Source organism: Schistocerca serialis, chromosome 5, assembly GCF_023864345.2.
Source record: "Schistocerca serialis cubense isolate TAMUIC-IGC-003099 chromosome 5, iqSchSeri2.2, whole genome shotgun sequence".
Lineage (NCBI taxonomy): Eukaryota > Metazoa > Arthropoda > Insecta > Orthoptera > Acrididae > Schistocerca > Schistocerca serialis.
The window spans coordinates 130,493,537-130,511,345 of NC_064642.1; the positions used below are offsets into that span (position 1 = coordinate 130,493,537).

Consider the following 17,809-nt stretch of genomic DNA (forward strand, 5'->3'; position numbering starts at 1 on the left):
GTTTTGAAGAATGTACATAATGTTACGAGGACTTCAGACTTTCAAAAGATTTTGAAATATTACAGTTATTTCTAAAATGTCTTTTCTGAAATCAGTTTTGGGGACATTCTTATGTGGTTTAATCTGATACATTTATTTTAATGAACAAGTTAATTTTCTGAAACTGAATACTATAAATTTTAGAAGATACCAATGACATGAAACTGTTCAGTTTTCATTACTGCTAAGCTATTTTGAAACAAATTTACTTGTGAAGTAGAAATGGTTCTATACAGGTGGAAACCCTCTGACAAACATTGCAAAGATATTGCAGCAAGAAGAGAGATTTTTATACATAAACATGCAAATCATTACAGCTTTTCAGATTGCACAAACAATTAATGTGCGCACACACACACACAAAAATGTATTCTTGTGATTTATTGATGACATATGAGAATGGATGATAAGTTTTGTAACAACATTCTACAAAACATTTTCTTACAAAACCAAAAAATTATTTCTAAGGCCAATATAATACAACCTTGTGTCATACATGTTAGATTGTAGCCTGTAAACTACAACTGTTTATGAAATAAGGGATAAAACCATTATGTGTACCAGTCAATTTCATTTTCTCCCTCAGCACATGTCAAGGGCTTATGCCCTTTTCTTCAGGTGGATCAGTGGATTTCATACATTTTTTTGTTTGCTGGGAGTAGCCAGTTCTCTGCTTTGATTTTATTTTATTATAAATAAAATGTAATTACTATTGGAATTACAACATGTTAAACAATAATGAAGCTGCTTAATATTTTGATTCACAAGTTGTTTTCATGATTTAGGTTACTCAATAATAGATGGCTCGAGAGGCTTTGGGAACAGTTCATAGCCACTGTCTCAGCTTTGTCATTGAGTATATCCTGCCCATGTTTTCAGTTGCAGAAAAACTTCAAGTTCTTCATAAAGGTTCAGTTTGTGTGTTCCCCAAATCTAGTTTGGAAGCTTCGTCTGGTCTGACCCACATATACAGTGTCTTGTAGACACCTGAGTTGGTAAATACATTACTGTTGTATTTAATGTTGCCTCAGGTGTCTACAAGATAAAATGCAATGTATACCCAGTGCAATATGTGGGTCAGATCAGCCAAAGCTTCTGAACTAAATTTAAGGAATAAATATGAATTTATGTACAAAACCTATAATAAATCTGCCATAGCTACTCACATTAATGACACAGGACACATTTTTGACAACAGATAGTAATTAACAAAGCTTTGTGAACTAAACAAAGCCCACAAGTACAGCCTCTATAACAAACTTAAGATGTTCATTCACAACAGGAAACATGGGCAGAACTTGCTCAATGGCAAAGCTTGAGACAATGACAATGATTTTTTTGGGAGCTTCTTCAACCTACTAGATGACTGATTTTTACTATTATTTTTGAGTGACCTACATCACGAAAACAACCCTCAAATCACCAAACTGATATATTACGAAATAATACATTATTTGTATCTTTATTTTGTAATCTAAATTGGTCACAAAAGCTCTTTGACTTACAAGACACTCGTCTCTACATCTGTACAATCTCTGGGCTGTTCATAATATCATTTCACATTTGTGTGGCATCTGAAGAGGAAAATGTACATTGATAGTAACCCTCAGGTTTCTTTCTGCAGAAACACCTTTAGTATCTTTATTACTGTTGTAATTTCAGAGCCATATTACGTTAAAAAGTGTCAATCATACCTTATTTGCAGTGAAAAGGAAGTCTAAACAGACAACTTGGTACTTCCAGCAAATAAAAAGGTAAAATAATCCACTGATCAACCTGAAGGTGAGTGTATAAGCCCTAGAAACAGTGTTGGGGAAAATAAAAATGACTGACACAGATAACTGTTTTAATTTATCTTTTATCTGATCTCATACACTCTCAACAGCTACTAGCCAGCATTTGCTTATTCAAACTATTTGCCAGTGAACAGAATAGTTAACAAAAATCACGTTCACTCACCTACATTCAGGTTACTTAACATTACCTACTACTGAATAGACACTTACCACTTATCAATCCATCCTCATAATACATGCTAAGTTAAGTAAGTGTATAACACTTTCAAAATAAAAAAGAATAATCTATCATTATTGGTTTTTCCATCTCAAGCTTGCAGTAAGTATGTTTTTCACCTGACATTTCACTTCTTTTTTATAAAGAATCTTCTGTGGTCATTCTGGAAATATGGGCACACAATACGTCTATAAATCCTATAAATCTTGATATTTACAGACTGAAAACAGTATTTCCTTATAAAATTGGCATACAATTTACAATGTTTCCACTCCTTGTTTACATATTTTGCAATCACTACTTTTTCTATCATTGTTGGTGAAGATTATGGGTGAAAGAAAATTTGCTTCACATTCACTTTTGGCAATTTTTTGCCTTTCTTGAATCCACTTTTTTATTTTTATTACATTTAATATGGAGAAAACCAATAATTATTATAGCAGCCTTTGCAAAATATGGTCATGCAAACAAACATTATGAGAAAAGCAATTTTAAGTCAAAAATGAAGCAATAGTGAAAATTCCTTACATGTGTTCCACTTTTTTAACTTCTCCTTCTATTCTTCCAAGAACTGTACCTTTTGGGGTGTTCATAATCCAACCTTTTACACCCACTTTCTTGGCTTCATCAACTGTGTACTGAAAATTGAAAAATAAGTAAACAAATTAAATTAAAAACATGAATAGAAGGTATTATTAGTGCAAGATCAGAGAGAAAAACAAAATGTATTGGTAATGCAGGTCCTGTGAGGAAAAAAATAATAATCACAAAACAATCTAAAATTCACTACAAAACAAACAAGCCCCAGTATTTTACTGTAAATGAATCACAATGAAAATAAAAACAAACAATTAATTAATTAATTCATTCATTCACTCAATCACAGACTCACCAACCCACTAATCACTCAGATTTTGTTCCATAGATCATACCATGGTGAAAGAGATCCTCCATATATGTGGAGAGAATCAGAATGTATGTTGGCAAAGAGATGGTGCTGTGATGAGTGAATTTCTACTGTAGAGTTAATTAATGATTATTAAAAATATATGTGGCATGTGTCAACCATCATAGGCTCTTTCTGTAACATATGCAATATTTAGAAGGTATAAAATTGGCGTTCCATGTAATCTGGAGAAAAAAATCTGCATCCACGAATCCATAATTCAATACCTGACCTGCTGCCCAGGGGACTATAAACTAATTGCTTCCTCGCGCCACATGTACTAATCAACTTAAAAACATACACTATGTTATCAGAAGTATCTGGACACCCTCAAAAACATATGTTTTCAAATTAGGTGCATCGTGCTGCCACTACTGTCAGGTACTCCATATCAGCGACCTCAGTAGTCATTACACACCGTGAGAGCAGAATGGGGCACTCTGCGGAACTCACGGACTTCGAATGTCGTCATGTGATGAGGTGTCACTTGTCATACATCTGTATGCGAGATTTCCACACACCTATACATCCCTAGGTCCACTGTTTCCAATGTGATAGTGAAGTGGAAACGTGAAGGGACACATACAGCACAAAAGCGTACAGACCGACCTTGTATGTTGACTGACAGAGACCGCTGACAATTGAAGAGGGTCATAATGTGTGATAGGCAGACATATATCCAGACCATCACACAGGAATTCCAAACTGCATCAGGATCCACTGCAAGTACTAGGATTTCATGGTCGAGTGGCTACTCATTAGCCACACATCACGCCGGTAAATGCCAAACGACATTTCACTTGGTGTAAGAAGTGTAAACATTGGACAATTGAACAGTGGAAAAACGTTGTGTGGAGTGACGAATCATGGTACACAATATGGCGATCCAATGGCAGGGTGCGAGTATGGCAAATGCCCAGTGGACATCATTTGCCAGCGTGCGTAGAGCCAACAGTAAAATCCGGAGGCAGCGGTGTTATGGTGTGGTCTTGTTTTTCACGGAGGGGGCTTACACTCCTTGAACAGTGGAAAAACGTTGTGTGGAGTGACGAATCATGGTACACAATATGGCGATCCAATGGCAGGGTGCGAGTATGGCAAATGCCCAGTGAACATCATTTGCCAGCGTGTGTAGAGCCAACAGTAAAATCCGGAGGCAGTGGTGTTTGGTGTGGTCGTGTTTTTCATGGAGGTGGCTTACACTCCTGACACTATCACAGCACAGGCCTACATTGATGTTCTGAGCACCTTCTTGCTTCCCACTGTTTAAGTGCCATTTGGGGATGGTGATAGCATTTTTCAACATGATCGAGCACCTGTTCATAATGCACGGCCTCTGGCAGAGTGGTTGCATGACAATAACATCCCTGTAATGGACTGGGCTGCACAGAGTTCTGACCTGAATCCTATAGAATGCCTTTGGCTTGTTTTGGTATGCCAACTTCGTGCCAGGCCTCACCGACCGACATCGGTTCCACTCCTCAGTGCAGCACCCCGTGAAGAATTGGCTGCCATTCCCCAAGAAACCTTCCAGCACCGGATTGAATGTATGCCTGCAAGAGTGGAAGCTGTCCTGTCATCAAGGCTAATGGTGGGCCAACACCATATTGAATTCCAGCATTACAGATGGAGGGCACCAATGAACTTTTAAGTCATTTTCAGCCAGGTATCCGGATACATTTGATCACATAGTGTACTAAATACTGACGTAACATTGTTCAGTACTCTGTCCTCAGACACCAAAGAAATATCTGCACTTGCACCCTTTATGCCCTGTATATAATGAGCCGAAATCAAAATCTGTAAATGACACGCACAGAGAAAACGTTTTGCTCCTACTGAAGTGAAAAATCTGTGTGCACCCACATCTGGAGATCTGATCTTTCAGACTATGATTGCTGATCCTGCCTGTCTGAGGATAACATTATGCCTGCATTCTGAATGAACAACAACATCAAAGCACTGCATTTGGCACTGCACACACTTTCCACTGGCTGGATGTATTTTTCTTTTACAACTTCTAGCACAATACCATTTCGTATCTTGTGAAGTGTCATCAGGTGGCAACAATAGACATCTGCTATCACAGATAAGAAAGCCAAGAGTCACTGCCTTCACTGGTTGGTAGTCAATGATGTTGATTTCTGATATCTTATCAAAACTCATAAATGAGGACTTCTATATGTTGCAGCCTCACCTCCACATATCATCATCCTAATTCATTTTCCTACAGCTAGAGAAGCATCTGGAATCTCTTCATTGGGCTAAATAATGGCATAACCAAAGACTGTGGTATCACCATCTGTTTTGACCTAAGACTTCCCACAGCCTATGCAAGAGCTTATACATATGGTGCACTTTAATACGACTGGAGGATATTCATGCAATATGGTGACCACGATGTCAAGCAGGCAACAAATGATACAAAAATATTTAATTGTAGAAATAACATGAAACTAACAGAACAAGTGGGAATACATGGTTTTAGGTGAGATCAAACTAACTGTAAGACAATCCTAATAACAAATCATACCAAAACAACTACTAAAAAAATCCAGCAAACAAAATCCTCTGTAATGAACAAAAACAAAATAAAAAACTTACCACATATTTCGCTCAACCTATATAGCTCTAACAAAAGGAAAACTAAAAGAAACAAAACAACCACCATTAACAAAACCCATTCCTCCCCAACCTTAGGTCCCCCTCCCCCAACCCCACCAACTGGCCAATACACATATCCGAAAATGATAGCAAAATAAAAACATAATACACACAAAATATCATTATATACAACTTCGGGGAAAAAGAAAGAAAGCACAATCCAAACAAAACACTAATTTTACCCCCGCATACATATTCTGTCATATATACTCAACCCTGGTTTGAGATGCAGCACTGTTGGTCAATTTCATTCCTTCACTGCACTGCTGGCACTTCACACATTCCACCGCAAGGTCATACAACAGTAGAAATTTAATAGCAGACGCCATATCGTCTGCCACAGGGGCAACCAACATACAATTCATAAATTTCATTTTAAGAACCCTGACTGGTAAACAGGAAGGAAAAAAAATTCCAACCATTAACAACACGGCAAACTAACAGTTCCAAAACCGAAAACAAATGATCAGCCAATAAAAAAAATTCCAGAGCATAGAGTAACAAAAAGCACGATGTCCAATGCCTCACCATCACCACTCACAACTTGTAAAAATAAACATTCCACCCTAGTGTGTGCCACCGCAGACGACAAAACAATCTCCAAACAATGCATTCATGTAATACAAATATGCCCTGCAAAAAGTCACGAAACTGAACACAACTACATCACAAGTCAAAGCAGACAGATAGTACTGAAAACTTTGGTTGGCCATAAGTAACTGCTACAATATACCAGGCAGCAACTTTTATAAGAATGTGATTATGGGCTTCCTCCTGCAGTACAGCTATACTGACCTGCAGTTTCTTAGTGTGAATAAAATTGCTGTAATGATCCATGTCTTACAGTCTGTAAATAATTTTATATATATATATATATATATATATATATATATATATATATATATATATATATATATAATTTTAGTTTTTTTATAATTTTTGTTGAACTGAATTGAGATGGATGGAAATATTTTAAAAAAATCAGTGAATATATTTAAACCGTGATAAGGTGGCATCGGACATATACTTTGAGAATTTCGTCGCCGTAAGAAGATGGTTCGTGGGCCACATTATTTCTGAGCTAAAATGAGAGAAATACTGAAAATACTGTTTACATATAATATTGAAATTTTAGGATCATGGATTAAACAAATAATGAAATCACAATAGCGTTAATCATAACTATAATTACTGAAGCGCACTATGCTACTTACACTGGGAATACAACAATAATCACTAGTGATATGTTGATTATCCGCATGTCGGTATCTTGTCCGTGTGCAGTGGAAATTTCCTTATACAATTACTAGTATGCGCGAGTATGCGCCCTGCAGTACGCAGTGACTTTTTATAAAATTAAAGAGTTTAAATTAGAGCGGCCAGTCTAACGTGCGAGGCTCTCCCTCAACTCCATTCCAGAACAGATAACAGAAGTAATTAACAAAAGACTAGACATCCTTTCTGTGCCTCACCAGCGATCACACGCAACCGCGCACAAGATAACTTGCATTGGCTTTTATGCTTTATTAAACAGGGTTCTCTGATTTTAAAATAAATAGATTTACATGCTATGGCTAAAAATGTGCCTTTAAAGATCTAATCATTGCTGAGCACTTTTTCTTTTTAAAAACAGAGTCCATCATGCTCTCACAGTGTTTACAGCAGAAACATACTGGCATAACCTTGCACTCCAAATACCCATTCTTCTCCATGATTTTCAAATAGATGGTAATACTAGTTGCAGCAGTTCAAGTTATAGTGGCCAATTACATTCTTTAAAATGGGTTTGGGTGGCAGTAGATACTTGTGAGAAAGTATGTGGTGGCCATCGAGCATTAGAAAACTACTGGTCACATTTCATGTTATGATCTTTGACTCTGCTCTCTTTTTCTTTGTGACAGTGACTGCGCGCCATTGCAAGTTGTTCAGTTGCATTGTATTCCAACTTTCATTAAAGTTTTTGATAACTAATCGCTTCTTGTGATTTCCATCCTCTACTGTCCTCTACCATTGGGACTGGAATTACCACAAGTTTAATGCACATTAACTTAAAAAATCACTGCTGCCTTCTGCCTCTGGGTTCAACATTCATAGCCACCATAAACTCATATGTTCCCCGAAACTTGACATGTTATTGATGAGATATCCTGTTGGTTTTCCATTACTAGCATAGGCATGAAATTCAGAAGTCACTTCAACTTTTTATTCTCCTTTCTGGGAAATTTAGTTTATGTGATACCATCAATGTATGAAGTCCTTTGTTGTAATAGCATCGCTTAAAAGAGGTACTCCACGCATAACTACAGCCACTCCTCTCATTGGGTGGAGGAACTATCACCTTTCATTATATTTGGATTTACAATAGGGCATACTGCCAACACTATGTATATTACTGTGTAATCTTCCACCTAATGCTGAACCTTATGCTTTAATTGTTCAGTAAAGCATACTTGTTGTCACAAGATGCTTTTAGAACTTCCTCTTGTAATTTCTATAAGCTTCTAAGCCTGCTTTGTTGTTTTCAACCTACTGCTGGGCTGCGACACTCGACAAGAAGTAGGCACCGATACGACACACAATAGCATTCACAGGACAATTCCCCATGTTATAATGGTGATTCAGTGGAATTCCTTCAGCCTCTTTATCAATCCTTTTCAGCAGCTCTAGGAAACACTGGTGGGTGTTTGATAACAAATGTTTCTATGATCTGAATTACCTTGCATTGATGGTAACCAACTCTCAACACAGAAAGCATTTTCTCTTAAAAACATTCTACTTATAAATAAAATTTGTTTGTATAATCAAAGAAACATTATGTTGACACGGTCAATCTTCTTGAACTCAGATACTAAAATAATATCACTGGCATTAGATGTGGCACAGCCTGTAGTGTTACAAAGCAGCACAGCACATTATTTGACTTAATTTAAAGTCTCTGAGTAGGAGAAACAGATGATGGGGCCAAGTCAGTGGCAGCCACATATTCAAAGTTTCCACACATCCATCTTCTGATGGATATTGGCGCAACACCTGTTATATATTGTACGTAGCAACATTAACATCAGTTCATTTTGTGATCACTATACATGAAAACATTTGGTAGTTCAAAATAATTCACAGTTCAGCATGGTTTACACAACACCACATGAGATAAACACACAGACAAACTCGTGCTTTGTCTATTCCAATTCCATAATGCAAGCAGAAAATTCAAGTTCTGAATTGGAGAACATTCAGGCCCTACTCCTTCAAATGTTAAAACATTGTAGCAGCAGTTCACAACCAAGAATCAGTTGGAGAACATTCAGGCCCCACTCCTTCAAATGTTAAAACATTGTAGCAGCAGTTCACAACCAAGAATCAATCTCCTACATGACTGAATAACTCTGGTTATCTCAAACAGGTCTGCCTTCTTCCAGAACTAATGTAAAAGTGCCTCATTTACATAAGGTCCCACTGCTCCCTTGAGCCACCACTTAAAAAGTGTCCATCTCAACTTGATTCCAGCAGTGTTCTACCACTGCTTCTCCATTGACTCAAGGCCACCCCAACCAAACTACATTGTTCCTCAACTTTATCACTTTCTGTACAACTCTAATATACTGGAATAATACTTAAATAAAGAATGTAATAAACATTGTCACACACAAACTATTCACAATAAATATAATAAATGTTTGTTCATAAATAAATAAGCCAGCATTCTTGTGCAAATGCACTCACAATAAATGACAACAAATATTCATTAAACATTGTTTAAATAATTATTTATGCCTGCTTGGTAGAAGCGTCTTTCGGCATTATTTTGAATAGTGGTGTCAGTTAACACTGACCAATTTTAAATTACAACTTTTTTTATATTAAAGATAATCAACATTTAAACTTACTGGAAAAACAGCAAAATGTTTATTAATAGTTGCACAAGTATGAACAAGACAAGAAGTATTCAAGCTGCATTCACCTACTGTGTTATTGTGGTGGATGCCATGTTCTGACAAAACATTTGCATAAAGAAAAAGAAATAAAATGTAATAAATCAATGAATAAATAAATTAGATACAGATACATAGCTTTTAGGCATGATAGCTATAGTTCAATACTTTCATCTGAGAAATTGTTTGCTGAAATCACACATGACTTGCTTTAAAGCTGCTAATTCAAAGGTTCACTGTGAAAATAGTTATTCACTGTAAAATATTAAATTCTGTAGTTTTTATGGTATTGAAAATATTATTGTGTCGCTGGATGCAACTCATTTTTCTGAGATTGCAGACATATTCAGATTTACTCTATTATGTAACTGATTTATTACAGAATTTCTAAGAGTTGTAAGACAGGCTCACACTCCACCACTATTGGTACTTCTCTTGCACCCACCATGTGAGCAAGTGCCGTCCACATTCCCCATTGAAGGAGTTTCCCCACTTGCAGCCACAATGTAAAAAGTATGGTGATTATTACCAATATTATTGTGATCTCCCACAGAGTGGCCTAAAGATGGTGTATTGTAACACAGAAACCGGTTACTTGTAAACGAAACCAGTTACACAGTTGTGATATTGTTACTACAAACAGTACATTCAAAGCTACGGACACGAACAAACAGTGGAAACAGAGAGTAATTATAAATGGCATGAGGGCAGTGATAGAAACTGCTTAAATGTTTGGAAGGGGGGATGAATAGTGGTGTGTGTCACAGACAAAGAAGGTTAACTTCTCTTTTTTGCTGTGTTTCCTCTCAGATTACTTTAGTGGAAGTTACAGTTCCTTACAGCAGTGGTAGCAGAATGCTATAAATGTGTTTTTCATAGAGAGAATAGTTTTAAGAAGTTTCAGTTCCTTCCTCCCATTGCACCACAGATTCTTTTTACTTGGCATTACCGAGTTAACAATAGGTGTCACCATGGTTGATACAAGAAGTGTCAGGGGAGCAGGAGACGAGGTCACCAAGGCATTCTTTTGCAAGAATGCTGTTGATGGCCAGGGCTGATGGCTTTGCCACATGGAAAGTTACAACACATCTGGGTCTCACCATCTCCATAAGAGCTGAAAATCAGACAGCGGAAGTACTGAAGCAGGCAGTAGTAACGCTGAAAAAGGTTATCACCCATCCTCCCTGTCTTATATGGCAATCTGTCAATCTGTGCTGGCCTGCCAAACACTGGTGCGTCAAACTGTCATAAATAATGCCAGTTTTAGTGGGTACAATCAGCGACAGCCTGCAGTCAGTATGAGAAGTACTCCACACCAGTGATCAATCTGACATGGGTCGTCTAGCTGCTACTACTAGATACTTCTGCACTACCTGCAGGAATAAAGGTTGCACCTGGGCCTGATGCTGCAGTACTGAACGGTGCCTTCCAGCTGGGAGGTGGGAGTGGCAGCGGCACTTATTGGCTGTCTGCTGCCAATTCTGGGGCACCTATCCAATAGTCCAGAGCTCACTCCCAGACCTGACCAGCTGCCTAGTTGCCACCTGTCCTGGGTGGACACATGCTACACTTCTGCCACTGTAACTCTTGTTTACACTGAGGCCACTGGTTCAACTGAGCATGTTCCCTGCACTGAACTGTGCCTCCTCACTGCCAATGCAACCAGCTTCAGCAGATGCCCCATAACTGCCTGCCTCCAACCACATATCTGACTCTGCACTGCTCCACCCGCTGAAGTGCTGATGGTCTGACTGCCTCGCCACACTTCTAGTGCTGTAAGCTGACCATTTATGAGAAGGCTGCTTGTTAAGATTCTACAACTTCTCCTCACTCCATGGCAAACATCCAACGCTGACTACTGACTGCAACAATGCAACCACTGTAACTAATGGAAATAAATAAATAAATAAATGTTTCTCTCACTTTTGCAACTTGTCAGCGGACATTCACATTGCCTCGAACCTGGCCGCCACCAGGCTAACCAACTCACACCATTATCACAGCCCACAGTGGAGTACCTGTTTACAAGCACTGTCCTGACACCCCATTACATCTTATTTGAACTCATGGTCATTGGGTGACCTGGTGGTTTGCTCAAACATCAGTTTCCATCTCTTGTGTAAGTGGGTACAGTAACAGTTCATCATATAAGACCAATAACTGTTGGCCTGAGCACTTTTGAATCTTCTTAATCTGATTTTCCCCTGGATTTTTTTTTTTTTTTTTTTCATTTTGTAAGCATGATTCAGTCGGTGTAAAAGGTTCAATAACCTTTTATCTGTTAGGGTCTGTAGATATCTGGTACCCACAAAACAATTTTGCAGTTTTCAATAGGGTGCTTTCTTGCAATGTGGAGTCTGCAATATCTTTTAGTTACTGAAGGACATTTTCAGAAGTATTTGATATTCATATTACTGACACTTCCTAGCTGATTAAAACTGTGTGCCAAACTGGGACTGTAACCAGAAACCTTTGCCCTTCATGGGCTATTGCTCTACTGACTGTGCTAGCCAAGAATGGCTCACGACTATCCCAATAGTTTTATTTTCACCAGTATCTCTACCCTGCCTACCAAACTCAGCAGATGTTCTCCCGCACAACTGGCAAGACCAGCACTCTTCTGGAAGAAAGAAAGGTACTGGTGGGAGAAAGCTGAGAAGCCAGGTCGTGAGGTTCCACGGAGTTCCACATCAATGCACACACAGCTGCAGACTAAACATTCATTCTAGACTCTTACCTTCTTTACATTTTTTGCAAAGTCACCTTTTTGTGGTGTGAGTGTTTTTTTCATCCAATGATGCACTCAAGTGGCTGGAAATGATTTTGGGAATAGTAGTTCCCATGGAAGTAATGCAACAAATTAGGTAAATGTAACCCTAATCACACTGAGCCCCCATGTGCCTGGGAAAGCCTCATGTCAATAGATGTGGCAAGTTTGCCATTGTTAAGTCACTATCAATTGTTTTGGCTCTGATCAGCCAGAAATTTACCATTCTCATTGAGGTTGAGGTTAGGTTTGTGCCATCCTTGCAATTCAGGTTACTAATCTAGTGTCACCACTCCCAGCAACATAAAAAAATTCTACAATCATGCCCAACCATTGTCACTGAAGTACATTTAGATTGCTTTGTAATAGAACACGAGTGGCACTGACTGTCCCCCAGGTAGACAACTTTGCATTTGCCAAACTGCAAGGTCATCGGTCCCTTGTTGCCAGTGGAACAATTACCCACGGGAAAGAAGAAAACAAAGACGATATACGGCACAATAACAGGAGAAAGGAAGAATGACAGAAGGATAACAAACACTACAATGGCCAAAACAGTAAAAGAAAACCACAGAGACATGCAAGAAACAGGGAGAATAGGTTAGAAACAAGAAAGCAGATTACCACAGCTGGCTGACCATGAGGATAAAAAAAGGAAAAGCCAGCCACTCTGCAACACATTAAAACCTCCACCCTAAAATCCATACAGTGGAGGACCCAGAGTGACAAAGGACACACGCTAAAACTCAGATCAAATGATAAAATCCACCCTCACGAATAAAACGTAAAACTAAAGCTGCTGTTGAGGCATTGTCACCCAACACCAAAGGCAAGTTGCTCAGAAAGTTAAAAGTCCGCCGCTGAGCGGCTAAAATTTGGCAGTTCAGCAAGAGGTGGACGACAGTCATTTGGGAGCCACAGCGACACTGAGGTGGGTCCTCACGACTGAGAAAGTAACCATGTGTAAGTCATGGCCAATGCAGAGCCAACAAAGGACAACTGATTCCCTGTGAGAAGCCCACAGGAAAGACTTCCACACATTCGCAGTCTCCTTAATGACACGCAGTTTGTTGTGCATACTGTTATGCCACTCCAACTCCCAAAGCGAAAAAACCTTGTGGCGTAAGACAGAACACAGGTCAGTTTCGGAAATGCCCATCTCCAGGAGCGGTTTCTGAGTAGGCTGTTTGGCCAGCCTGTCAGCAAGTTCATTGCCTGGGATTTTGATGTGTCCTGGGGTTCGCACAAACACCACTGACCAACTGGACTGTTCCAGGCCAGAGATGGACTCCTGGATGGTCGCTACCGAAGGATGGCGAGGGTAGCACTGATCAATAGCTTGTAAGCTGCTCAGGGAGTCATCAGAGAATAAACGAATCACCAGAGCAGGAATGGATGTACTGAAGTGCACGAGATATGGCCACAAGCTCTGCAGTGAATACACTGCAGCCAGCGGACAAATAATGCTGTTTAATATGGCCTCTGTGGACATAGGTGAAGCCAACATTACCATCAGCCATCGAGCCGTCGGTGTAAACAACTTCAGGGCCCCAGAACATGTCAAAGAATCCAGAGGAAGTGACAGTGGAGAGCGGTGGGGTTAACAGAGTCCTTCGGGCCTACACTCCTGTTTCCGTTGTTTTATAAGCTGGCAAACAGGGGTATGAAGCCACTTAAAGGCTATTAGGTGCTCTAGGGAAGGGTGCCGCTTATATCGCTGTACAGCTCACTGATGCTCTTCAATTGCCTCAGCGACTTCCGGTGACCGCCAAGGGATTGTCTTTCGCCGGGGACACCCTAGAGCATGAGGGATCACGTTTTCCACTGCACAAATTATAGTTTTAGTGACCTGCTCAATCACAACATCAATGGCACCACATGGGGGAGATTCAACTGTGACAGAAGAGGCGAAGGCTATTCAGTCTGCCTTGTTTAAAAGCCCATCTGTGTAGGCATCCATGGACATGACGCCAAGGGAATGACTGGAAGATGGGAAAGTGCTCACTACCACAAAGGTCGTCATGTGCTCTCCAGTGGATTGATGGGATAAGTCCTGGGCTGCAAATTGATAAATCAATGGTCGAGTAACTACCATGAGCCACATCTCAATGTGTGGCGGCCCCAGTATTTAAGAGGCAGAGGTCGAGTTGGGGCAGTAAATTTTCAACATATCTGACACGGCCAGCAAGCATAGTTCTACCCCACAAGGAGTCATGGGCGTTAAAATCTCCCAAAAGTAAGAAAGGTTTAGGGAGTTGATCAATCAGTTCAGGGGTACTGCACCATCTGGAAGGAGATATACATTGCAGACAGTTATGTCTTGCATCGTCCGTATCCTGACAGCCACAGCTTCAAGAGGAGTTTGAAGGGGCACAGGTTCACTACATCCTGAGTTCAGGACATAAATGCAAACTCCACCTGACACTATTATATTCGCTACGGTTCTTGTAATATCCCATGTAGCTGCGAAGGGCAGGAGTCTGCATTACCGAGAACCAGGATTCTTGGAGGGCAATGCAGAAATCAGGTGTAAAGCTTAACAGTTGCCGTAGCTCAGCCAGGTGGTGGAAAAACAGCCACAATTCCACTGGAGGACGACATGATTCTGAGACTGGGAAGGCATGAAACACTCAATAAGGCAGTCCACGCCTTAGGGTCACCTGCGGCCACCAACTTCTTTCTGGATTTCTCTCACTGATCCTTGAGTTTCTCTGGCTGGGAGGGCATCACTGATTCAGTCTCCGAGACTCAGGGAGATCGTGAAGCCCTGCTGCTTTTGGGCACTTCAGCCATTGGTGAGTGTCATCTTTCCCACTAGCAGAAACCTAGGAAGGGAGTGACCCAAGGGACCCCTTCCTAGCGAGAGGAGCCGAAGATGATTTGTGCTTCTCCGACTGAGAAGTTGGGACTGGTGTGCCTGATGGTTGGGGGGACAGTGCTCCCGAGGTTGGTTGGTTGGTTGGGGTTGAAGGGACCAAACAGCAAAGTCTTCAGTCCCTTGTTTCAAATGTGGTCCATTCGGACGGATTTACATCTCAGAAGAGTCCTAATGGTATAAGGTAAAAGGCTAAAAAATGTGACAGTGCAGTCGCTTTGTCAATGGTGAAAACAAAAGGAGGGAAGACAGCAAGTGGGCAACCCCAAGGCTATGCTAGAGGCAGGAAATTTCCCACCTCTGATGCAATACAGGAAAGACCACCTGCTATTCAAAAGCGTTCAACTGCTAGAATGTAAAAGTACTGAGAAACAGTTCCACAATCTGCGAATCGTCAGCCAACATTAAAGGTAAAGTGCAGGGAAGTCTGTACTTAGTACGCAGAGCCAAAAGAAGGGGGCATTCCACCAAAATGTTGGCTGCTGACTGGAAGGCTCCACAAGCACAAAGTGGGGGTGGCACATCACACGAAAGAAAACAATGGGTCAGCCTGGTATGTCCGATGCGGAGACGACACAGGGTGGTAGAGTCCTTTCGGGAGAGAATTACGTCATGGGTGAACCTCAAAGTTTTTATTTCTTCTCCATGGATTTTAATTCCTACTCCAAATTTTTCTTTTGTTTCCTTTACTGCTTACTCAATATACAGATTGAAGAACATCGGGGATAGGCTACAACCCTGTCTCACTCCCTTCCCAACCACTGCTTCCCTTTCATGCCCCTCGACTCCTAACTGCCATCTGGTTTCTGTACAAATTGTAAATAGCTTTTCGCTCCCTGTATATAAAGCCGTAAATCCACCACAGGAGGGGTTACAGAGAAGGGGGTAAGTGACTGCTCCCCCAGCCAAACGATCAGCAAGCTCGTTACCTGGGATACCCAAATGGGCAGGGACCCAAAGGAAATTTACGGAACAAGCAGCACAGTGAAGATCAGCAAGATGGTCATGGATGGCAGAGACCAAGGGATGGCAGGAAAAACACCGATCAAATGCCTGAAGGCCATTCATTTGAGTTCATACATAACAAAATACGGGCGAGTTGGGACTGTTTAATAAAGGTAAGGGCCTGGGAAATGGCCATCAATTCTGCAGTAAACACCCCACATGCAGTTGGCAGATGATTTTCCATGCCAACAGAAGACATGAAGGCATATCCCACACTATCAGTAGATTTAGAGCTGAGTCATTCCATGTCAAATCAACACACCTATTTTACCTCGCCCTCTTAGATTTTGCTGAAAGTTGGTATACTTCTAGTGGGCACTGAGACTAAGAAAAATACCAAATTTCAATTTTTTATCTCAAACCATTCCTGAAATATGGCTATGTAAACTTTTCAAAAACCAGCCAAAAATGCGTGAACGGACTTTTTTTTAAATTGTCCTAGGAGCTGCCCTAATTGAGCTAGAGAACTGGGAAAGGTGTCATTTTGCAGCATTTTGCATGCTATTTCCAGGGATATGCAACAAAACATAGCTTCTAATTAATAACCTTTTTCAAAATACTAATTAATATTTTGATTTAATTTTAATTTTTTTTACAAAAAGTACATAATTGAAAATTTTCAAAATATTTCCATAACTACTACATACAATTGTAAATCACATGGCATAATATAAATCTGGGATGATGATGGGTTCATTGTTAAAAAAAATTATTCCGGACTCTTGTTTTTCACTAACGGCCCTAGTTTGACCAAATTGACCTTTAACAAACAGGAATTTCTTTAAAATATACTGAAAGGTAAGTAAAAAAAGTATTAGAAATATCAAAACATCACCTTATTAAACCAAAACTAATCAGCATATCTTATAATTAAATTGATTGCTTATTTTAATTTCATACAACTTCACTAACAGTATATTAACCAATATAACAAAAACAAGAAATTGAGCATTTAACTACAAACTGAAATAAAGTATGAATAAGTACAAATATTTACATAATAGTTCTGGTCCATGATGTTTGAAATGAAACTATTAAACAAATTAAATATGTAACGCTTGTTTTTGAGTAACAGGTATCTGTACATAGCTAAATTTAACACAATAGGTACTAACAATAATTTTGAAACAACTTTGTATAAAATATACATTAACACTAACCTGAGACAAAAATTAAGTTTTGAGTTGAAAGCAGTTTCCCAATAAATTGTCTTGGAACTTCACATATTACATTTTAATAAAGCTGACTGGGTTTGGTTTACATCACTTTCATTAAGAATGTATGTTCTCCCTGTCTGAGTAAATGGATTCACTTTTGTGAGAACATCCACAACTGACACCCACAGGACATCTGCATGTGCAGGATAAGAGAATCACTTAGCTGGTCCACATGGATGAAGAAAAGTTATTTTCACTTCATCAAGTTCTTCATTTTTTTTTTCTAAAATGTACCCAAGCCACCAGTTTCTGCCATATACAGTGGTGACATAGCCTGATACATCTTGTAACTTCAGTTTATCTGATGACGTAGTTATTTCCCTCTCGCAACCCTGCATATCACCTGAGAAG

General features: G+C 39.6%; 1 protein-coding gene across 2 annotated transcripts in view; it reads right to left on the reverse strand.

Moving 5' to 3' along the window:
* LOC126481501 (acylphosphatase-2-like) overlaps positions 1 to 17,809 on the reverse strand; it is a 67,184-nt gene that overhangs the window by 15,747 nt on the left and 33,628 nt on the right. For both annotated transcript variants that reach the window (XM_050105291.1, XM_050105292.1), the window contains exon 3: positions 2,581 to 2,690. In XM_050105291.1, the coding sequence (XP_049961248.1) occupies positions 2,581 to 2,690 (110 nt within the window). The remainder of the gene's footprint in view (positions 1 to 2,580; positions 2,691 to 17,809) is intronic.